General features: G+C 49.9%; 2 protein-coding genes across 2 annotated transcripts; both read left to right on the forward strand.

Moving 5' to 3' along the window:
• The first annotated feature begins 770 nt into the window (after nucleotides 1-770).
• LOC125435933 lies at nucleotides 771-2814 on the forward strand. The gene has a single exon (XM_048502457.1). It carries the CDS (start codon nucleotides 778-780, stop codon nucleotides 2812-2814), a length of 2037 nt encoding a protein of 678 aa, XP_048358414.1. The 5' UTR covers nucleotides 771-777.
• LOC125435936 lies at nucleotides 2795-16146 on the forward strand. Its single transcript, XM_048502463.1, has 5 exons — nucleotides 2795-3724; nucleotides 6879-6962; nucleotides 8911-9057; nucleotides 10658-10762; nucleotides 15734-16146. The coding sequence occupies exons 1-5, from the start codon at nucleotides 2795-2797 to the stop codon at nucleotides 15794-15796; spliced, it is 1329 nt and encodes a 442-aa protein (XP_048358420.1). The 3' UTR covers nucleotides 15797-16146.
• The last annotated feature ends 7431 nt before the right edge of the window (nucleotides 16147-23577 follow it).

Genomic DNA, 23577 nt, shown 5'->3' on the forward strand with positions numbered 1-23577 from the left:
CCAGCGATGGGGAGACCCACACATGGAACCAGAGCCCCAGAAATATGGCACCCCGAAGAACTGTTATCCCCAGGAACTGAGGAACCCTGGCCCACAGAGACACCAAAAAATCTCAGAGTTAAGCAGGAGGTACACACCTCAGGGATCGGGGGAGGCTCCACAGATGGAAACAAGAGCCAGAGCACTGAGAAGTCCAGAAACTCCCCCCTCTTATGTGGTGGGTTCTGGAGATGGGCAGGCTGAGCGGGCTGAGCCCCACCCGGCATGTGGAGAGGAGGAGGTGGGCTTGGGCGCACTTCCGCGAGAATCTGCACAAGAAGGCACTTGGAACCCCAGGACACGTCCCCGGGCAGGAAAAATACTTGCAGACCCAAGGACAGGAAAGGTTCAGAGACCTCCATGACACAGGAGAACGTGACAGAAGGTTGTAATCCCAACAAAGCCAGTTGCTGCTGTGGTTCTCCAACTGGAGAACTGGGGGCACCGGGCAATCCATACCCTATGAAGGCCCAAGGGGTGCCACAATGCAACCCGGAAGGTTTGAGCTGCTCAAACTTGTCAGAGGGAGGAAAGATCGAGACAGCCAATTGTCCGCCCCCTGAGACTCTAGGACACAATAAGGCCAACATTCTCCTGCCTCCAGGAAAACGATTTGAGAAATCAAAGTCTTTTGACTTCCGGGAGCTTCGGCCCCCCAAGCCACCAGAACTGCGTGAATTGGAGTCCCCCGAAGCCCAGGGAGGGCCAAAAGTCGTTCTGGTCCAGGAAGATTCCCAGATGAAGGCAAGGGAGCTACAACTGCCCGAGCATCCCCAGGCTCAGGAGGAGAGCGACCTGGAGGACTTGCAGGCCCATGGAGCTCAAAGCCCTCTTCAGCCTCAGGGACCAGGTGGAGAAATCCATCTCCCTCTGCCAAGCAGCTTGCATCTAAAGTCAGCTGAGCTGACGGAGCCACACATCTTGAAGCCCCAAGAACTGGTTGTGATGCACGTGCAAGGAACAGTACAGGTGGACCCCGAAGTCCTGAAATTCCAGAGGCATCTTGATTCCATGCCAATTTATCCCCAAGGACATCCGGAAGCAGGAAGTTCAGGACGCGAGTCCCGGGTAGAAGATAAGACCACGGAGACTCAAAGAAGCACGCAAAAGACTCCTCAGAACCGTCTTGCCCAAGAAACTGCACAGCTTCAGGCCGATCTGCTTCAAGACTCAACGTCTTTTGGTCCCCGGGAACAGTCAAAACGAGGCTCCTCTCAGATCCAGGAAAAGCAAGCACGTGGCTGTCCACGGGGCCCTGAGGATGAAGCCCCGAAAATGCTCGAAACGTTTGCTCCTCAGGTGACCACCCAGATGGTGACAAACCCTTTGGAGGACTCAAAAGTGTCGGAGTCCAAGGATGAATCTGCTGGACAGGAGGAACCAACTCACCAAGACATCTCACAGCCTCAAGAGGAAATAGAGGGAAACAAGCCCAGTGATCCCCCGGAACATGCCCATATCGGCGTCCATCAGAAAGATACAGACGATCTCCAGCCATCAGGAGCCCCTCAGACAGAGCATACGCCCATGAGCTTTGGAGCCACAGATCCAAGGCACAGCCGTGACCTTCAGGTTGAGGAAACACCACCTAAGAAACCGGAGGCTACAGCGGATGGAAAGCCCTCCACTTGGCTGTTTCCTGGATACAGCGAACTCTGGGAATTCTGGAGGATTGTGGGAAAGTCAAAGTCTCTTGACCCGAGGGAGCTTCAGTTCCTCCAGTCTGAGGCACTGAGAAAGTCAGAGTTCTCCAAGCTGCCGGACACGAGCAGCACGAAGATAGGGCAACCCCAAAGGAAACCGCCGGATGATCCAATGGATATTCATTCTCAACTTCTTCCGATCCATGGACTTATCCTCAAAGACCAAGTGATCCGCCAGCCACAGGACAGAGGAGACCGTGAGGGTCCACAAGAGATGGAGCTGGCACCTCCCCAAGCACAAGAGCCCCTGAGAACTCAAGGAGAAATCCTCTCTTCCCAAGAACTGGAGGACGCACAGATCTTCTGCCCGAAGAGATGTGAAGGAACCGAGGCCGGGGAGGAATTTTCTCAAGTTTCCAGAGCTGCAGAGAGACATCCGGAGGCTGCTGAAGTTCAGGGGCTGATGGAACCAAAACCTCTCACACCTCAAGAAAACAGGGATGTCGAAAGCCCTGCTCCCCTGAAAGGTCTGCTGAGAAAGTCCAAGACTTTTGGACCCCAGAGGAGGACCAGGAAAGATAGTTTCAATGTCCAGAGCGTTGGAAAAAGCCATTCTGGCCAGCATACTCCAACGACTCCGCTTCAGGGTCAAGCGTCACCTAGAATTCAAGGACCAAGCAAGGAATCTCAGGAGATGCTGAAGGATTTTGAAGGAACCCTGGAACCCCCTGTACCAGAAGATGCTGAAGCTCACAGGCTGATGGAACCAAAACCTCTCGCACCTCAAGAAAACAGGTATGTAGAAAGCCCTGCTCTCCTAAAAGGTCTGCTGAGAAAGTCCAAGACTTTTGGATCCCAGAGGGCCAGGAAAGATAGTTTCAATGTCCAGAGTGTTGGAAAAAGCCATTCTGGCCAGCATACTCCAATGACTCCGCTTCAAGATCAAGGGTCACCTGGTCAGCATACTCCAATGACTCCGCTTCAGGGTCAAGGGTCACCTAGCATCCAGGGACCAAGCAAGGAGTTTCAGGAGATGCTGGAGGATTTTGAAGGGACCCTGGAACCCCCTGGAACAGAGAAGGTGGAATTCCTAAGAAGCTTCCACAAAGAAAATGGTGGTGGCCATGGATGAGGGATCTCGTCCCATCGATTACGACGTCCAGCGAGATCAGGGTGAAGCACCGTTCACATCTCCAGAGGGGTCACAGGCTCTTCCTCCTGACCAGGGGCCACAGCCTGGGGATAAGCTCCTCCAAGAGTTGGGGAGGCTGCACATGGAACGAGAAACTTGTAGACCCCAAGACTGGAAGGAGCTGGAGGCCGCCCATGCCCAAGAAACTCAAGAGTTCTTTGAATCAGAGGGACGAGGGGCCACTGAACTTGAACCTCATCTCCCACAGGATTTAGAGAGGCAAAGAAAGCAGTCCCACCAGCTGCCACTGGTAGAACAGAAGATATCTCCTCTGCCAGGGCAAGAGAAGGAGAATCAAGAATCCCCAGAGATGTTCAACATGGAGTCTGGAAGCAGGGGCTCACCAAAACTGGAGGCACCACAGACATCCCAGCGGCAAGAATGCTTGCCAGAAACATCTCCTGTGGTGCCCATGGTGAGGGTATTCCATCCCCTTAATTCTCAAGAGTTCATGGACCCGGCTATCTTTTGTCCCCAGGAATCCTCAGAAATTGAGTGGGAGCCTCTTGAAGATAAAGAGATACAGATGGATTTGGGACACTCAGAACTCCAGGAACATCTCCCTGGGACCTTGCAGTGGAAGTCAAAATCTCTTGACCCCCGGAAGTTGTCCAGGACGTGGGGCCAGAGGGGAACAGATGGCCTACATGCTCAACATGAGGAGCATAGAGAGCTGATACAGGAGACCACTGAGACCAAGAAACCCCCCGTGGTGACTGCATTTTCTCCACCCAGCCCTGGAAGACACAAAGAGGAGATCGCGTGGGAGCCGGCAGCTCTCCGTGTGGGCATGTCCAGAGAGAACTCCAGCTGCGAGGTCCCATCTAGGAGACCTTCTGAGCAGTCCTGGGTAAGGAGGTGTGAATTGTTGCGAGGGGGGCTGGGTTGTGGGTACAGCAATGGGAAGGGGGCAATGAATGTATATTAAGAGAAGGGAAAGCATGGCTGATCCACTTGTGGAAAGGCAGGGTGTGGAATGGAAATGGGGGAAATGCGAGCAAGCCTTTATTGGCATAGACAACAGTACAACAATAATAAAAATGGATTAAAAAGCATATACAAAACAGGAAATAGATGTTAGGTCGAAGGAAATCTACTGGCGTTTGGTAATTTCCAGGAGAAAGTCTGCCACTATCATACAGAGGGAAGGATCAGGGTTGTCCAACAAGTAGTGTAATCTAATTAAATCGGGGAGATCGGGTAAAAAATGTAAAGGGTAGAGATTCACATACTTGGATCTGATTTCCTTGAATCTGAGACAGTGAAGTAATTGGTGGGCCAGAGATTCAACTGAGCCGTTGTTAGATGGGCACAATCTTTTAGCCTTTTCTTGCTTATTAAATCTGCCATGCAACAAGGCAGAAGGCATAACATTAAACCTGGCGAGCATTATGGCTCTCCTTTGAACGGGGTTTATTAAGCAATACAGGTAGTGTGTCAAGTGGCCCCATTCAAATGGGAGAGAAAAATACAGGGGGGAACACGTTTTCTTGGCTGCGGTGATTAGGGTAGAGAACTCTCTATCCAATAGTTGACCTTTTAATTTCCTATAAGCTTCTGAATAGGACAAAGGGCAAAGTGAATCCACTGACAGTCCAATAGAGGCAATTTTTTCTTCAATTATGGAAAACCAGGGGTTGGAATGGGTGTCAGAGAGCAGTGTGGAATGGACTTTTCCCATGTTTTCGTGGTGTTCACAAGTTTTGTGTTATATAAATTTAGCAGGATAGCAGAAAAGAAGACCAATACACTAGTCTGTGTTTTGGTCTTCTTTTCTGCTAGTCTGCTAAATTTACTAAATTTACTAAATTAGTAAATTCCATAAATTCCATTCCATAATGGAATAATGAGTAAATTCCATTCCATAAATGAGTTCACTAACTATTTAGGGAGGGTTGCATGGAAAGAAAATAAGAACACTTTTCTATGCTAGCACTATACTGAGGCTCATTCCGCACATGCAGAATAATGCACTTTCAAACTGCTTTCGAGGTGTCTTTGAAGCTGTCTTGGAATAATAAATCCACTTGCAAACAGTTGTGAAAGTGGTTTGAAAACGCATTATTTTGTGTGTGCAGAAGGGGCCTTAGTTAAGAACATAAGAACAAGCCAGCTGGATCAGACCAGAGTCCATCTAGTCCAGCACTCTGCTACTCGCAGTGGCCCACCAGGTGCCTTTGGGAGCTCACAGGCAGGAGGCGAAAGCAATGGCCTTCTGCTGCTGCTGCTCCTGAGCACCTGGTCTGCTAAGGCATTTGCAATCAGAGATCAAGGAGGATCAAGATTGGGAGCCATAGATCGACTTCTCCTGTTACATAGTGATTATCTCCTGTGGTCACATCGTGGTGTCTAAGAGAGAGCATGTCTTCTAACAAAGAAACATACTTTATCAATTTTGCCTACGGTGACCGGTGCACAATACCTGGGTCTGACTTGCTGACCAATAGCTAATCAATAGACTGGTCATAAAACTGTGACTTCAGTGACTAATTAACATACACACAGTTAACTCTTTCATGTTTGAGTTGTGACTGACACTTGCATATTCCGACACTTTGTCCTGGAGCGATTGTTGCCAAGGCAAGAAAATTAACTCCTTGACCCTTTCCAGATGCCTGCCCAGTCCTGCAGGTGGCTAGAACCGATCACACGAAGCCTCCCTTATATCTACTAAGACCGTTATTCCATCAAAGTCAGTATTGTCTACTCAACTGGCAGCTGCCCTGCAGGGTCAGTGGCAGAAACACCTGTTTGCCCATACCTGCTCCTCTTTAAACACAGCTGCTAGAGACCGAACCAGGGACTTTCCGCAGGTGGAGCCAGAATGACCTAGGTCCGTGGTGGTGAACCTTTGGCACTCCAGATGTTATGGACTACAATTCCCATCAGCCCCTGCTTGGCAGCCCAGTGTATGCTGGCGAAACTGGTGGAGAGTATGATCCGCTCTGGAGATATGATCGCCACCGGACACCTAAAAGGCTAACGCCAAGCTGACTTCAGAGCTCTCTAAAGAAAGCCTGCCTTCTTCCACTTGAATGAAATATGCATGTATAGCAAGTTTGTCTGTTTGCTCATTTTGCATAATTTATTCAGGTTGTTCCTGCCGTAGAAATGAAGAGCTATCAAGGACCGGCGTGCCCCTAATGTCTGGAAAGTCTACTGATGATCCTTTGAAATTCTGATAAACATTTACCATATCCAATCAGGGATGGTGCCCAGGGCAAGAACTGCCCAGCGTTGAGCTGTGCCTCCCCCCACCCAATGCCACATGTAGTATGGGGGGGGGGGGCAGTTTATGGCTGGGTGTGGCCAGGTTCCGACTCACAGCAATGCTAGAAATCAATTCCCTCCTTGATGGATTACGTTAAGCTAATTGTCTGTAGGGGAAAAGCTGAATACAGTGGAACCTCAGTTTTCATTGCCTTCAGTTTTCATCGGTTTCAGTTTTCATCGATTTTTTCAGTGAAAATTGTCTCGGTTTTCATCGATTTGCCTCGGTTTTCATCGATTTGCAGTCAGGTGCAGGGGTTTGTGGAGAAAAATCACCCGGACAAAGCTGTTGCACGCCGTGTCTGCAACTTGTTTAACTGAAGCAATGTCTTGCCCCATTTCAGACAAATCTGAAAGAGGCGTCAGAAACAGACCTCTTTGGACAGCTTTCTGGTGCGACGTTGGTCCACTGGCTCTGAAGCTGGTCCTAGTGTGATCGTTTGTTCCTGTTTTCAGCATTAAACACTAGGTTTATTCACCAAAAAATGTGTTTTTGGTTTGTTTTTTGGAGTGCCCAGAACGGATTAATTGGATTTACATTGATTCCTATGGAAAAGTTTGCCTCGGTTTTCATCGGTTTCGGTTTTCATCGATTCTTTTTGGACGGATTACCAATGAAAACCGAGGTTCCACTGTAATTCCTTCAGGTTTGTTGTCACAGTGCTGGCAACGGGAGAAGAAATTGCCTCCATCCCAACCTAATCCTGCGCATGCATTTGATTCTCTCCTCGCAGCAGGCCCAAGATGAGGACGTGCCCACAGAAGGGGCTCCGGAGCCCACCCAGCCAGAGGGTCAGGAGGAGCCCAGGGCCCGGCCGGTAAGGATGCTGGAAACACAGGGCCGGGGTCCTAGATTTGTGACGTTCTGTTTTTGACCCGCAGAGATTGCTGATCTGCAGAACAGTCAGGAACGGCTTGGCCAAGCCAAGAAGGAATTGCCAGGCAGATGGTCGAATGGCCCAAAACGCTGATCATGTTGAATTTTATTTATTTCTTTATATATCAGATTTATAGCCGCCCACCCAGAAGAATCTCGAGGCCGGTATACACTAAACCGGTGCGGTATTGCATACAATGGCCAAAGCTCGTATCCACACAAAATAAAATAAATTAGAGCAGGTTAAAACAAATTACAAAATTCGTAAAACTAGCAGCATCAGTACAGTATATATAACAATAAGATTATAAAAATGTGTGTGGTGCCCGAACCCAAGGCCGAATGAGACATAAGGGCAAGAGCTCCTCTGAACATGCACAAGGTGCCTTTCCCTCACCTGCAGTTCCAGCCCCCACAGAGCAGTGAAGTCTTAGGCTGCAAGTTATGGGCAGGGCTACGCCCTGAGACATGGGAAAAGGAGGGTGGTGGGTGACCCCAATGTCGGATTGGACTCAGACAAAGATGTCTAGTGGTCAGATCAGCTCTCGTCTTAATTCACTGGGTGCCTGGCAGTGGTGTACCTAGGCAAACTGGAGCCCTGGGCAAAACGTGAGTTTGATGCCCCTCCATAGGCGGCCACCCTCCCCCACCATGACCAAACAATGATTTTTTTCCACCAGGTTGTTCCAAAGTCACCATCACATTATAGAACATGCCCCAAGCTTCCAAATCCCTGAACACAGCAGGGGGGTGCCTGCTGTCCAGGAGTCGCGATTATTAAGATAGCAGCACCAAAATTACGAGTATCTTACATTGAGACTCTACTGATGATACCACCCAGGTTTGGTGAAGTTTGGTTAAGTAGAGTCCCAAAGTTATGGACTCTCAAAGGTGTAGCCCCATCTCCTATTAGCTCCCATTGGAAACAATGGGGGGATAGGGCACTCCCTTTGGGAGCCCGCATAACTTTGGACTCCTAACCAAACCTCACACCAAACCTGGAAGTGATGTGATCAGGATGAATCTCCTGAAAAATCCCTGAGAATTTTGGTGCTGCTAACTCACTAACTAAAACTGCACGCCCCCTGCAGGCCTAAAACAGAAAAAACATTGAAAATACAAAACAATCTCACAAACGAACCTGCATTTTTGGCGCCCACCACAAGGGGGCACCCTGGGCAACTGTCCACTTTGCCCAATGGGAGGAACGCCTCTGGTGCCTGGAGTTGCAAAACTCCATGTAGGGCCGAGACTCCTGTCGAAATTACACTGATTGTCAGACTACAGAGATCCGTTCCCTTGGAGAACTTGGCTGCTTTGGATGACGGACTCAGTGGCATTGTATCCCGCTAAGACTCCTCCCCTCTCAAAACCACGCCCTCCCAAGGCTCCACCCCCAGATCTCCAGGAATTTCCCAAGACAGAGTTGGCAACCCCGGCTAAAGCCCATTCCTTCGGCCTAGTAATTTATTTCATTCACTTTATTTACACTCCATCTTTCACCTCAGCGAGGACCGGAAGCAGCTTCTATCATTCTCCTCTCCTCACGACAGCCCTGTGAGGTAGCTTAGGCTGAGAACATGTGACGGGCCCAAGGTCACCCAGCGAGCTTCCAAATCAGAGCAGGGATCCAAACCTGGTCCACGGGTCTGCAACCTGCAGCTCTCCAGATGTCCATGGACTACAATTCCCATCAGACCCTGCCAGCATGGCCATTTGCTGGCAGGGTCTGATGAAACCGGTATGATCCCTCTGCAGGCTACAGGACTTCTGGAAGACAATGGTGACCCTATCTGATCCGACAACACACCACAATGTGGCTTTCGAACACGCAGCATTTTGTGCCCTCGCCCCTGCCCTGGCTCACCTTTTGCTTTCCTCACCTGTAGTTGCCGTCCCCTCGGCCGCCGCGCCGGGAGAAAGCCTTCATCTGGCTCTCTCGGCAGGAGCAAGAGGAGGCGCTGAAGCAGCTGGCAGAACTTCGGGCCGAGGGAGAGCTCCGGCACCGACGCGATAAGGAGCGGCAGTCCCTGCGGGTGAGTTCGTCCTTGCCCTGCCTTGGCCCGCCTCTGAATGCAGACGATGCCCAGCCTGCCCTTGTTAGAGGTCGTTTGCTTTTCTCCTTTGCTTGTCACGGTTCTGCAGGGCCTGGAAGATGGCACTATGCCGCCCGGCCAACGGTCAAAGGCAGAGGTGGGGGGATCAACGGAGTTCTCCTTGGTTCGAGAGTTGGTTACCTAATTATTTGTTATTGTGCGAGAGGGTTTACTAACTGGAGTCTGCATTTTCCATTAGAAATCCCAGTAGGTTCCCAAAAATCATACAGATCCTGTTGTTTCCTATATGTGGCTGGATTGGCAGCGAAGGTAGAAAGCGGGATAAGTGTTCTCCCTGTTGGGCTGTTTTAAAAACATGATGTTTTAGAAATAGGGTAAAAGTTCCTTGTTTAAGGAAAGAAGTCTCAACTTCTTTTGATTTCCTAGAAACAAAATTAAGTATTTGAAAGTATTAAGTATTTAACAGGCAGTCAATTAGAGGAGAAGTAGCTGTTTCTGTCGGCAGGAGACGACAGGACTTGCTATAATGAGTTTAAATTATGGACAGAAAGATACCAGCTGGAGAATTAGGAACTTTTTTTTTTGTTTTACAGTAAGAGTTTTGCTGTACAGTAACAGAAATTATTAATGCCCGCCCCTGGAATGCCCGGCCACGCCCGTGTCGTTAGCCCGCCAACCGCCATTAGAGGCTACACATACACTTTGTTTGAATCCCACCACCAAGGGAACCTGTTACTAAAATTTTTGGATCCCACCACTGGTCAAAGGCAATGGCGGCATTTATCCAGCTTAGCCGGCCTGCCTTAGTTTCCTTATCCCTTTTCAGACTATTTGGTTGATATGACGGTCAAATGGTCTCTGTTAAATTCTCACTAGCTCAGGGGCTGATGGGATTTGTAGTCCATGAACATCTGAAGAGCCGCAGGTTGCAGACCCCTGCACTAGCTCAATATTTGCTGGAGTTGCTTCTAGACCCTGCGACTGATTATAGAAGAAGAAGAAGAGTTTGGATTTATATCCCCTTTCTCTCTCCTGCAGGAGACTCAAAGAGGCTGACCAATCTCCTTGCACTTCCCCTGCAACAAACACCCTGTAGCCGAGGTAGGTGCGGAGACTGAGAGAGCTCAGAAGCTGTGACTAGCCCAAGGTCACCCAGCTTTAGGCGTGTGTGGGAGTGCCCAGGCTAATCCTGAATTCCCCAGAGAAGCCTCCCACAGCTCAGGAGGCGACAGCGGGGAATCAAACCCGGTTCCCCCAGATTAGATACACGAGCTCTTAACCTCCTACGCCACTGCTGCTCCTATATTGTATTTTTGTATATTTGCATTGTATTGTATATATTTATCGTGAATCCATGAGGGAAACCCACTCTGAGACTGACCTGGACACAGCGCAGGAACAGACTTCCTTCTGTGATACACCTCTGAAGATGCCAGCCACAGATGCAGAAGTGACGAGAGCAGTTAGGAACAAGACCACGCCAGACCCGGCCCAGCCACACAGCCGGAAAAGCCATCCAGAACCAGTGGAGGTCCGTACCCTTGAAAGCCTTCCAGAACAATCCTCTCTCTGTTTCCAGTTCCAGGAGAGACTGTCCATTGCCAAGCATCGCAAATCTGAGGATGACATTTTGGGAGGCAGCCCGGCAGAGCGGTGGCCATCCCCCACGGAACACCTGGACCAGGTAGAATCCCTTATCTGCTTATGTATCTGCAGCGGGGGGGGGGGAGAAGGAAGGTAGGGGGTCTCCCCCTTGATAATTTTGAGCAGCGATTCCCAGGCACTTGGGGACCACATTTGTGGGCCTTTTTCTCTCCCAATCCACCCAACTGCAAAAGCCTGGAACCCACTTCAATAGTCATAGTTGCGTTGTTTGTGTGACTCCCCCTGTGAAACTTCCTCCAAGTTTGCTCTAGTGGTCTCAGTTCTCGTTTCTTCCTCCTCAGCTCCCTGGTATACCAGGGAGCTGGACGTTACCAGAATTTAGGCGGAGGGACGCCGGGCGCTTGATCTACAGTAGAGGAGCTCTCGAGAGCCGGCCTGCCACTTTAAGGAGGTCACTGGGAGGCATCCAGGAATCCCATGCGGAAGCGTTCTGGAGAGCAAAGGATCCCTCTGACTCACGCACGAGTAAAACCCACTCGCCACCTATACAGAGCACGCGTGGGATGCACAGACAGGTCTCCAAGGCACGCTGGTCCAACCATGGCACTTTCTCAATTTGTATTGGGCCAATATCTATCCCTATAGTGAAGATCAAACTCAGAGTATGGTCCCTTTCATGTGTGGGACTTGTTACAAGCTGTGAGAGCCCAAAGGTCACCATGGAAAAGAGGCAACATCAAAATTATCTAGGATTATTATTAAGAAGATTTTTGATCTATACCCCACCTTTCTCTCCTGTAAGGAGACTCAAGGTGGCTTACAAGCTCCTTTCCCTTCCTCTCCCCCACAGCAGGACACCTTGTGGCGAGGCTGAGAGTTCAGAAGAGCTGTGGACTAGCCCAAGGTCACCCAGCAGGAATGCTGAAGGAGTGGGGAAACTTACATCTGTGGTTCACCAGATATAAGCCTCTGCCACTTTCGGGTGGAGGAGTGGGGGGAATCAAACCCAGTTCTCCAGATTAGAATCCACCTGCTCTTAACCACTACACCACGCTGGCTCTCAGGGAGCCGCAATGGTTTGCAGCATCCAATAGGTTTGGCAAGGTATCAGCTGGTGCGTTAGGTGGACAATATACTAATCACATACCCAAGCTATTGTCCAGGTGTCCGCTTTAACACAAAAGGCAAGTGCCATCCTTCCTAGCAGCCAAAGGCAGTTCTCTGAGGATATCCCGCACTGCGCCAGGCAAATACAAGACCTTTGCAGGGGGGGTCAGAGAAGTCCGATGGCCGTGGTGGGCTCCAGTGGCAGCTAGCTGATGGTCACGCTTTGGCCCCAGCAGGACAAGGCTGGATGAAGACTGGCCGTGAGCGCACTTGCGGAGACTGTGAAGCTGGCAGAACGAGCATTATGTCATGCAGTCAAGAGGGAGAGATGGCTTGGGAGGTGGGCTGCTCCCCTCAATCTCCTGAGGGGCAGAATCATGGCTATCCATAATAATGCCAAGGCTGGTTTACAAATTGCAAATCCATAAGAACATAAGAACATAAGAACTTAGCCTGCTGGATCAGACCAGAGTCCATCTGGTCCAGCTCTCTTTTCGCTACTTCGCAATGTGGCCCACCAGGTGCCTTTGGGGAGCTCCACGTGCAGGATGTGAAAGCAATGGCCTTCTGCTGCTGCTGCTCCCGATCACCTGGTCTGCTAAAGGCATTTGCAATCTCTCAGATCAAGGAGGATCAAGATTGGTAGCCATAGATCGACTTCTCCTCCATAAATCTGTCCAAGCCCTTTTTAAAGCTATCCAGGTGAGTGGCCATCACCACCTCCTGTGGCAGCATATTCCAAACACCAATCACACGTTCCATGAATAAATGTTTCCCTTTTATTAGTCTTAATTCTTCCCCAGCATTTTCAATGGATGCCCCCTAGGTTTCTGAGTATTGTGAGAAAGAGAAAAAATGTCTCTCTGTCAGCATTTTCACTACCCCTTGCGTGAGTTTATAGACTTCAATCATATCCCCCCCTCAGACGTCTCTTCTCCAAACTAAAGAGTTGGAATGGGGATTCAAACAGAATACATCCTAGTCTGAGCCCCCTGCTCAATGATGAGCGAGGGACAAGGGTTCCTACCACACTCCCTGGAGGCAGCCCATCGCACCGCAGAACTACTCTTGCTGTAAATCTATGATTCCTAATATCCAGCTGATACCTTTCCATAATTCAAACCCATTATTGCAAGTCGTATCCTCTGCTGCCAACAAGAACCGCTCCCTGCCCTCCTCTGAGTGACGGCCCTTTAAATAATATATTGTAGAGAGGCTTTCACGGCCGGAATCGCCTTAGGTGCTGTGTGTGGTTTTCCGGGCTGTATGGCCCCGTGTTCTATGCAGCATTTCTCTCCTGGCGTTCATACCGCATCTGTGGCTGGCATCTTCAAGAGGATCTGAATGCGGTGCAGAAGCGAAAGCGTCAGGAGAAGACTGCTACCAGAATTCTGACCGCTTTAGCTCGGGAAGGCTCCCAGCACACCAACTACTAAATACTTCAGGAGAGTCCAGCCCTCAGCCTCCTCTCTTCTCCGATTGAAGCATCCACCCAAGCACCCCAGCCTTTCCTCCCAGGCCGGGGGGGGGGGGGGGCGTAACAGCGAGGAGCAGAACTGGAGCCCTGGGCAAAAGCTGAGTTGGATTTTGCCCCATGGCCACCCCACCACGACCAAAAAATTTTTTTGCACCAGGTCATTATTGGTGCCTGCAGGAAGGTGCATTTTTAGACATGTGCCACCAAAATTTCAGCGTATGCATCCAGGAGACTGTCCTTATGCTAGCCCCAAGTTTTGGTACAGTTTGGTTTAGGGGGGACAACGTTATGGACCCTCAAAGGTGTAGCCCCCATCTCCTATTAGCTCCCATTGGAAACAATGGGGGATAGAAGACACCCTTTGGGGAGTCCGCAACGGTTTGGACTCCCTGAACCAAGCTTCACCGAAGCTTGGGGGGGGTAGCATAAGGACAGATACCTGATGATACACTGGGAATTTTAGTGCCTAAAACTGCGCCCCTACGGGCCAAAAACAGAAACCACTAAAAATATCCAAAAACAAAACCTGCATTTTTGGTGCCCCCCACAAGGTGATGCCCTGGGCAGCTGCCCACCTTGCCCAGTGGGCATTACACCTTTGCTCCAGGCCCCTGGCCGTCCTCGTGGTCTCCTCTGCACCTGCTCCATTCCATCTACGTCCTTTTTTTTTGCTGTGAGGCTTGAAAACTGTACACAATACTCCAGGTGAGGCCCGACCAATTTCGTGTGCAGCAGGACTATGACTTCTTGTGATTTGGATGTTATGTCCCTGTTGATACACCCCCAAGATCGCATTAGCCTTTTCTGCTGCTGCATCAAACTGTCTGCATATGTTTAACTTACTGTCCACCCGTTCGTCAAGATCCTGTTCGCACTCACAGCTACCAAGAAATTCCCATTCAGTCTGCACGATCCTCATTTTCGTCACCCAGATATAGAAGGCTGCACCTGTCCTTGTTGAATTGCATCTTATTCACCTCTGCTTGCTTTTCCAGTGCGTTCAGATCTTGTTGAACTCTATCTCTATCTTCCGGATTGAAATATCTTTTGAATAGAGATAATGGAACAGCTATGCAGACCAGCTTGTAAGGTGCAGTCAACGCTGTTGGGACCGCTGGGCATTAGCCTCAGGTGCCAGAGTTAGAGGAGTACTCAAAAGCCTGTGCTGAGTGCAGAAACTGCTGTCTTATGCTGAGCAAGATCGTTGGCTATTTCACTTAGAGGGGGCCAACAGCCTTGAGAAAAGGTGTCCTCTCTCTTTAATTGCCTCCAACTCATCAGAGAGGAAAGTCAGAGTTTTCCAAAAGCCTTTGGCCCATCACTGGGAAATGTAGCTCAACAACCATTATGAGGTCATTCAGGTTAACGTATTCAGTGGTGGCGAACCTTTGGCACTCCAGATGTTATGGACTACAATTCCCATCAGCCCCTTCCAGCATGGCCAATTGGCCATGCTGGAAGGGGCTGATGGGAATTGTAGTCTATAACATCTGGAGTGCCAAAGGTTCGCCACCACGGACATATATCATGAAAGCAAGCCTGGGAGAGCCACGCTTGTTTCAGTAAAATCCTTTGGGTCCTTTTCTCCAATGACTCCAACCAGCTGAGGTCTCGACGATTTTTATTGAAAAACAGAAACCAAAGAAATAAAACATAAATGCAGTTAAGAGATTGCTCAGCTGATTACATTCCTTTTGGTTCTTTGTCCCCATTCCGGGAACCCATGGGCCCCGAGATGCTCCTCTGACCACGTCTCAAGATGGAATTGCAAAACCTTTTTGTTTTCCCCTTCTCGGGAAAACTCTGTTCAGGTCACGAGGTAATTTAGGCCTTTGAAGTTTCATCCTGGCACCTCTGCATGGCTTCCTGTCCTCCCTCCAGGAGATCAAAAGGCAAAGATGCTTCTCACAGTCATGTGTGATTTTGCTAGTTTTACAGTACTATTCCATCACAACATGTTAGCCTTAATTATGGTTGACCGTAAGAAGGGCCCTGCTGGATCAGACCCCATGGTCTACCTAGTCTGGGATGCTACTTACCTGTTCGATCTCAGGACCTCAAGAAGAGTTGGATTTATATCCCTCCTTTCTCTCCTCTAAGGAGACTCTGAGGGGCTTACAATCTCATTTCCTTTCCCCCACCCCCACAACAAACACCCTGTGAGGTAGGTGGGGCTGAGAGAGCTCCAAAGAACTGAGTAGCCCAAGGTCACCCAGCTGGCATGTGCTGGAATGCACAAGCTAATCTGGTTCAACAGATAAGCCTCCACAGCTCAAGTGGCAGAATGGGGAATCAAACCTGGTTCCTCCAGATTAGAGTGCACCCGCTGTTAACCGCTACACCACGCTTAGCTGTCTTAACTAATAGCCATTGACAGATGTCTCTCATATTCATTTGTAAAGTCGCCTCCGTGAGTGGCTGTCGCTGCGCTGTGCTAACCATCACCAATCTCTCCCCCCTCCACAGGAACACAATGTGCTTCAAGGAGCTGCTGGATCCGCTGGTGGCCCCCGGGGAGGAGAGTCCTGAGCCAAGAGAGCCGGGAGGCGACTGAACAGAGAAGACGGCCCCCCCACTTCTACCTGCCCCCTTCCAGATCTGGACCTAGCTGGAGCGTCTCAAGCCCTGGATCTGAAACTCAGTTCAGACTCTGTAACACTTGGTCCAAAAGTCTTTGTTGGCAGACAGCGCAGGCAAGAAGCTCAAAGCCGATTCTGAAATGGTCTTTGTCCACTCGCAATACATCAACCCATAGTTTCGCCCTCCCCCCCTCGGTTCCCGTGTTCTATCCTCGACTACAAAGCATAGCTGGAAGGAACATAATCATCATGGACTCAAGGCCAGCCATGAAGAAGAAGAAGAAGAAGAGTTTGGATTTATATCCCCCCTTTCTCTCCTGCAGGAGACTCAAAGGGGCTGACAATCGCCTTGCCCTTCCCCCCTCACAACAAACACCCTGTGAGGTGGGTGGGGCTGAGAGAGCTCCGAGAAGCTGTGACTAGCCCAAGGTCACCCAGCTGGCATGTGTGGGAGTGCCCAGGCTAATCTAAATTCCCCAGATAAGCCTCCACAGCTCAGGCGGCAGAGCTGGGAATCAAACCCGGTTCCTCCAGATTAGATACACGCGCTCTTAACCTCCTACGCCACTGCTGAGATAAGTCATTTGGCCACGGGCACCCCTACCTGGCAAAGTGAAAGTAACTGTTCACCACTGTCTCCCAACTCCCAATGGCGTAGCGCCAAGGGGACAGGGGGTGCACACGCACCAGGCATGTGCCCCTGCAGGGGTGTGGCAAGGGCGTTTAGGGGGCATGGCAGGGGTGCGGGGCGCACACGTGTCCCAGGTGCAGTTCCCCCTTGCTCCGCCCCTGCCAACTCCCCCTCCCGTTCCTGCAAACCCAGATCCCTCTGTTGCCAGGCTCCAGCCTGACAGAGAACTTCTTAGACTTGGCTTCCAGGAGATGGATGCCGCTTTTGACTTAGAACGCACGCATCTAAAACACTGACCTCCTGCCTCCAGAGGTTTGCGCATTTGGCTCCAGGCAAAACTGAAAGTTCTGCACAGCAAGGAAGGAGGAGTTTGCACTCACAAGTTGTGTGTGACCCTCTGGGGCTCCCAAAGGTGACAGCGTGCTGTGTAGCCACTTCTAGCGTGGTGCAGTGGTTAAGAGCAGGTGCACTCTAATCTGGAGGACTGGGTTTGATTTCCCTGCTCTGCCACTTGAGCTGTGGAGGCTTATCTGGGGAACCAGATTAGCCTGTGTACTCCCAATACATGCCAGCTGGGTGACCTTGGGCTAGTCACAGTTCTTCAGAGCTCTCTCAGCCCCACTCACCTCACAGGGTGTTTGTTGTGGGGGGGGGGGAAGGGAAAGAAAATTGTAAGCCCCTTTGTCTCCTTACAGGAGAGAAAGGGGGGGTGTAAATCCAACTCCTCTTCTTCTTCCACCACTACATATGGACCGGGTAGTTCAGGACAAACTAAAGCACAAGTCATAAGAACATAAGAACGAGCCTGCTGGATCAGACCAGAGTCCATCTAGTCCAGCTCTCTGCTACTCGCAGTGGCCCACCAGGTGCCTTTGGGAGCTCACGTGCAGGATGTGAAAGCAATGGCCTTCTGCTGCTGCTGCTCCTGAGCACCTGGGTCGATTCTGCACTTGAGTTATTGACCTAAGTTCGAGCTGCGTTCGACCTAAGTGCTCCGCACAACCACTGGGATCGACGTGGTTTTGTACCAGCTTCACCCTACTTTTTCAGGGAACCACGCTCAAACTCAGCTCGATTCCAGTTAAGTGCGGAATCTCTGGTGCCAGGAGTCCCCCATTCAGTCCCCATCATTTCCCCCAGGACTTTGAGCAGAACCAAAGACAGCACTCTTTCGGCACAGATTTTGAGTTCTATGGTGTTCCCAGACAGATGTGTTTCGTCTTCTGATAGGATTGAAAATGCAGGTTTAAGAAAAATGCTTTTGTGACTCTACAGGAAGGTGCGCTCTTACACATCCGCAGCTCGCCAAAAATAAAAGGGAGGGGAAGGAATCATAAAGAAGCCAGATTTTTAACATGTATATTAAAAATAACTTTGGCCGAATAGATCAGGGAACTTGGCAGGAGAGGACAAATGTCCGGGTTAGATAAATAAAAGCCCAGCATCAGCAATGGACTGAAATGTCTAGTCTTTTTCTTTAAACCTTTAAACCTGTTTTAAATCTGAGGAATTCAGATTAGCCTGGGCACTCCCACACACGCCAGCTGGGTGACCTTGGGCTAGTCACAGCTTCTCGGAGCTCTCTCAGCCCCGCCCACCTCACAGGGTGTTTGTTGTGAGCGGGGAAGGGCAAGGAGATTGTCAGCCCCTTTGAGTCTCCTGCAGGAGAGAAAGGGGGGATATAAATCCAAACTCTTCTTCTTCTTCTTCTTGTAATCTGTCCTGTATCACAGTGAGAATGGCCGACTATAATATGTACCTAAATTGGGAAAAACAGGAAAGGGCACCACCGAGCCCATCTTTCCAGACCAGACCCTAAAACTCACTTCTTATTGCATGGGAAACCCAGAGGTGAAATGCCAACAGGGGCAGGTGTGGGGGTAGATTGTGGGACACACCTCCTGAGGGGCAGATTTGGCCTTTAGAGGACCCCATAATGGCCTTTTCTGTACAAATCACCCAAAAACTTTTGGAAAAGTTATCAGATCCTCTGAAGATGCCAGCCACAGATGCAGGCGAAACGCCCGGGGAGAATGCTGCTAGAACACGGCCGTACAGCCCGGAAACCACACAGCACCCCAGTGATTCCGGCCGTGAAAGCCTTCGACAATGCTTTTGGAAAACATTTTCAACCACCACCACCCCTTTACCACAATGTATGTCTACACTAACCCCCTCCAAATGATTCATGGCCACCATTACATTTTTCCCTTTTTTTTAGTTGGTTTAGTTAGTTGGATGAATCAATGTTTCAACGCCGCTTCGTGCTGCACTTCTCCATACCGCCTATAATTGGTGTCCTGAACATTCCCCCCGCCCCAATTAAAAAAAACCTTACAAAAATGAGCAAAAAACAGGCGGAGAAGGGGGACTGAACTCAGAAAACGGCTCATAAGAACATAAGACCATAAGAAAGAGCCTGCTGGATCAGACCAGAGTCCATCTAGTCCAGCTCTCTGCTACTCACAGTGGCCCACCAGGTGCCTTTGGGAGCTCACAGGCAGGAGGTGAAAGCAATGGCCTTAAGAACATAAGAAAGAGCCAGCTGGATCAGACCAGAGTCCATCTAGTCCAGCTCTCTGCTACTCGCAGTGGCCCACCAGGTGCCTTTGGGAGCTCACACGAGGAAGCTCAGGAATGGCAGAGAGGCGTGGAAAACGTCTTAAAGAGACTGTACAGGAGTGAAGACATTTTGAAAATGTTGCAGCCCAAAGAATTATTTTTAAAGGGGATTCAATGAAGATATTTTGAAGCTGGAAATAAAACATTTTGGGAACCAAAGGGGGGGGGGATGTGGAACTCCATGGAGAAAATGTTTTCTTTACTGCCACGAAATGTTCTAAGAAGTTGGTGCAGAAAGGGCCACTGTCTGCCAAGGAGTGCCTTTTTAACAGTGACGCTCCTGCCACACCAGATACACAGAGAGGTGCAGGGCTGTCCATTTCTCCTTTCCCCCTAGAGCCTCACCAAACTTTGCGCCTCAAGCACCTCTGAAGATGCCAGACACAGATACAGGCGAAACCTCAGGAGAAAATGCTACTGGAACATGGCCATACAGCCAGTGGTGGGATCCAAAAATTTTAATAACAGGTTCCCATGGTGGTGGGATTCAAACAGTGGCATAGCGCCAATGGGGATGGGCGGGGCACGGCGGGGGCGTGGCTGGGCATTCCGGGGGCGGGGCATTAATAATTTCTCTGTTACTGTAAAAAAAAGTTCCTGATTTCCAGCTGGTATCTTTCTGTCCATAATTTAAACTCATTATAGCAAGTCCTATTGTCTACTGCCAACAAAAACAATTACTTCTCTAATTGACTGCCTGTCAAACACTTAATACTTTCAAATACTTAATTTTGTTTCTAGAAATCAAAAGAAGGAGACTTTCCTTAAACAGGGAACTTTACCATATTTCTAAAACATGTTTCTAAAACAGCCCAACAGGGAGAATTATCCCGTTTTCTACCTTCGCTAACCAGCCACATAGGAAACAACAGGACTTTACGATTTTTGGACCTAATGGGATTTCTAACGGAAAAGCAGACCCAATTAGTAACCCCCTCTCGGCACACGCAAATAATTAGTCACCCCCTCTCGGGAACTGGTGAGAACCTGCTGGATCCCACCTCTGCATACAGCCCGGAAACCCCACAACACCTTGGAAGAATGTTATTAAATGCTCTTCGGAGGTTTCCGGCAAAAGGCGGGGGAAGTAGCAGAGCCCTTGTTCCGTCTGCCCAAATCACAGCAGGGTGTTACCGCGTTTCCCCGAAAATAAGACAGTGTCTTATATTAATTTTTGTCTTATTTTCAGGGGATGTCTTATTTTTCCGCTCCACAGCTGCATGCTCTGGTGTTCTGTTCGTCGGGCATGCTTCCAAACAAAAACTTTGCTACGTCTTACTTTCAGGGGATGCTTTATATTTAGCACTTCAGCAAAGCCTCTACTACGTCCTATTTTCAGGGGATGTCTTATTTTCGGGGAAACAGGGTACATGCAATAAGTGATACACACTCTTCTTTGGAGCCTAGCCGTACATTAATACAGAAGTCCCCAACAACACATTGATACAGTGCTCCTGGGCACGATGCCGCCTTCCCCAACACCTTTTCTGCCAAGTGTTTTTAGAACGTGAGTGGGGACGTGGAGGCTCTTGCCCAGCAAGGCTTCTGATGTGTTGACATAGATTTCATTGGTTGTATTCAGATTTTAAAATAAACATTGCTTTGGCAGCAGCTACTGCCACACCACAACGGTGTGGTTGAAGTTACTGAGCTTCCTGTGGCAGCCGTTTTGTGGTTCTCCCCACCATGTCAGACAGGGGCGTAATGCCCACTGGGCAAGGTGGGCAGCTGCCCAGGGCACCACCTTGTGGGGGGCATCAAAATGCAGGGTTCGTTTTTGGGTATTTTTAGTGGTTTTCCGTTTGTTGCCTGCAGGGGGCGCAGTTTTTAGGCTAGCAGCACCAAAAATTCAGCATATCATCGGGAGACTGTCCTTCTGCCACCCCCCAAGTTTGGTGCAGTTTGGTTTAGGGGGTCCAAAGTTATGGACCCTCAAAAGGGTAGCCCCTATCTCCTTAGCAAAGAATGGGGGATGGGGCACCCCCTTTGAGGGTCCATAACTTTGGACCCCCTAAACCAAACTGCACCAAACTTGGGGGGTCCCATCAGGACAGTTTCCAGATAACACCTGAAATTTTGGTGCTGATACATCCAAAAATGCGCCCCCTGCAGGAACATCCCAGAAATTTGCCCAAGAATCTTTGTTCTGCATTGAGTTTTCTGTATTGCTGTCAATGGGGGTTGCAGGCTGTGGGGGGGGGGGTACATTTCTGAAGGCACAGTCTCAAAACTTTCAGGGTCTCATCAGGAGACTTCCCTAATGATACCCCCCCAGGATTGGTGCAGTTTGGTTCAGGGGGGTCAAAATTATGGACCCTCAAAACTGTCGCCCCCATCTCCTATTAGCTCCCATTGGAATCAATGGGGATGGGGCACTCCCTTTGGGAGTCCATAACTTTGAACTCCTTGAACCAAACCTCACCAAACCTGGGGGGTAGCATAAGGGCAGTCTCCTGATGATATGCTGAAATTTTGGTGCTGCTATGTCTGAAAATGCACCCCCTGCAGGCACCAATGTCCTGGTGCAAAAGAAATTTGGTCGTGGTGGAGTGGCCGCCCATGGGGGGGGGGGCATCCAACTCAGGTTTTGCCCAGGGCTACAGTTTGCCTCGTTACGCCCCTGACGTCAGAGCTGCAAGGGTGCGGGCCTACTTGAGAAGATGGGGAGACCGGCATTATACCAGCAGGGCTGTCTGTCAGTGTTGCTTGGCAGGTGTTTCTCCCCGCTTCAAGCAAGGAAGTGCATTGGCTGCCTAGCAGGGGAGCCTGCTCCGCCCGACACGCCCGTCTGAAAAGAGATTTTGAACATTCGTGGTGTCATAGTTAAGAGCAGTTGGCTCTTAATTGTCTGCAGAAGTGGATTCAATGCCCGGCTTCTCCACGTCAGCTGCAGATTCTAATCTGGAAAACCAGGTTAGATTCCCCACACGTGATTGGCGGACTCTTTAGCTGGTGAACCAGATTTGTTTCCCTGCTCCTCCACGTGAAGCCTGCTGAGCCAACCTGGTGTTGTGGTTAAGAGCAGGTGGATTCTAATCTGGAGAACTTGGTTTGATTCCCCACTCCACCTGAGTGGCTGAGGCTTATCTGGTGAACCAGGTGTGTTTCCACATTCCTGCTGGTTGACCTCGGGCTAGTCACAGTTCTCTCCGAACTCTCTCAGCCCCACCTGCCTCACCAGGTGTCTGTTGTGGGGAGAGGAAGGGGAAGGAGTTTGTAAGCCCCTTTGAGTCCCCTTAGAGGACTGGAAGGCTGGGTATAATCCAAACTCCTCTTCTTCATGTTGGGAAATTCCCGGTGATTTGAGGATGGACCCTGTGAAGGACAGGAATTGCCGCTTGAGCTGCGGAGGCTTATCTGGTGAACCAGATTAGCTTGTCCGCTCCAACACTTGTCAGCTGGGTGACCTTGGGCTAGTCACAGTTCTTCTGAGCTCTCTCAGCCTCACCCACCTCACAGGGTGTTTGTTGTGGGGAGGGGCGGAGGGAAAGGGGTTTGTAAGCCCCTTTGAGTCTCCTTACAGGAGAGAAAGGCGGGGTATAAATCCAAACTCTTCTTCTTATACCTTAAGATGACAGGAGGATTGTGATTTCATCTACTGCTTCCTGGACCGCCTTTGTTCTAGAACGCTCCGCTTCGGTCCGAGTGCCTTGGGGACAGAGCTAGGCAGGAACCAGGACCTAACTGGAGCGTTCTAGAACAAAGACAGTCCAGGAAGCAGTAGATGAAATCACAAACCTCCTGTCATCTTTATCCTGAACGGGGTATTGCTGGTGGCCTAAATGCTCAGTCGGACCGTGGATCCCAGCCATACGCTCCTCCCAAAAGCGCTGCTCGCGGCCTGTCTTGCTTCTCGCCATTTCAAATATGAAAGAGCTCATTCTTGAACTTGGGGGTTCCTTTTCTGACTGGAATCGTGGAATCAGAGTTGGAAGAGACCCCCAAGGGCCATCAAGTCCAATCTTCTGCAATCAAAGCACTCCTGACATATGTTCATCCAGCCTCTGTTGAAAAACCTCCAAAGAAGGAGACTCCACCACACTCCGAGGCAGTGAATTCCACTGTCGAACAGCCCTGACGGTCAGGAAGTTCTTCCTGATGTTTAGGTGGAATCTCTTTTCCTGCACCTTGAACCCATCACTTCTGGTCCTAGTCTCTGGAACAGCAGAAAACAAGCTTGCTCCCTCACCAACATGGCATCCCTTCAAATATCAGGTCCCCCCTTAACCTTCTCTTTACCAAACAAAACATCCCCAGCTCCCTAAGTCTCCCCTCATAGGGCATGGATTCCAGACCTTTTGCCATTTTGGTTGCCCTCCTCAGGACCCGTTCCAGCTTGTCAATATCCTTCTTGAATTGCGGTGCCCAGAACTGCACACAATATTCCAGGTGAGGTCTAACCAGCGCACAATAGAGAGGCACAGTTACATCCCTCAATCTAGACACGATACCCCTATTGATACAGCCCTAAATCACAT

The sequence above is a fragment of the Sphaerodactylus townsendi genome, linkage group LG06 (assembly GCF_021028975.2).
Source record: "Sphaerodactylus townsendi isolate TG3544 linkage group LG06, MPM_Stown_v2.3, whole genome shotgun sequence".
Lineage (NCBI taxonomy): Eukaryota > Metazoa > Chordata > Lepidosauria > Squamata > Sphaerodactylidae > Sphaerodactylus > Sphaerodactylus townsendi.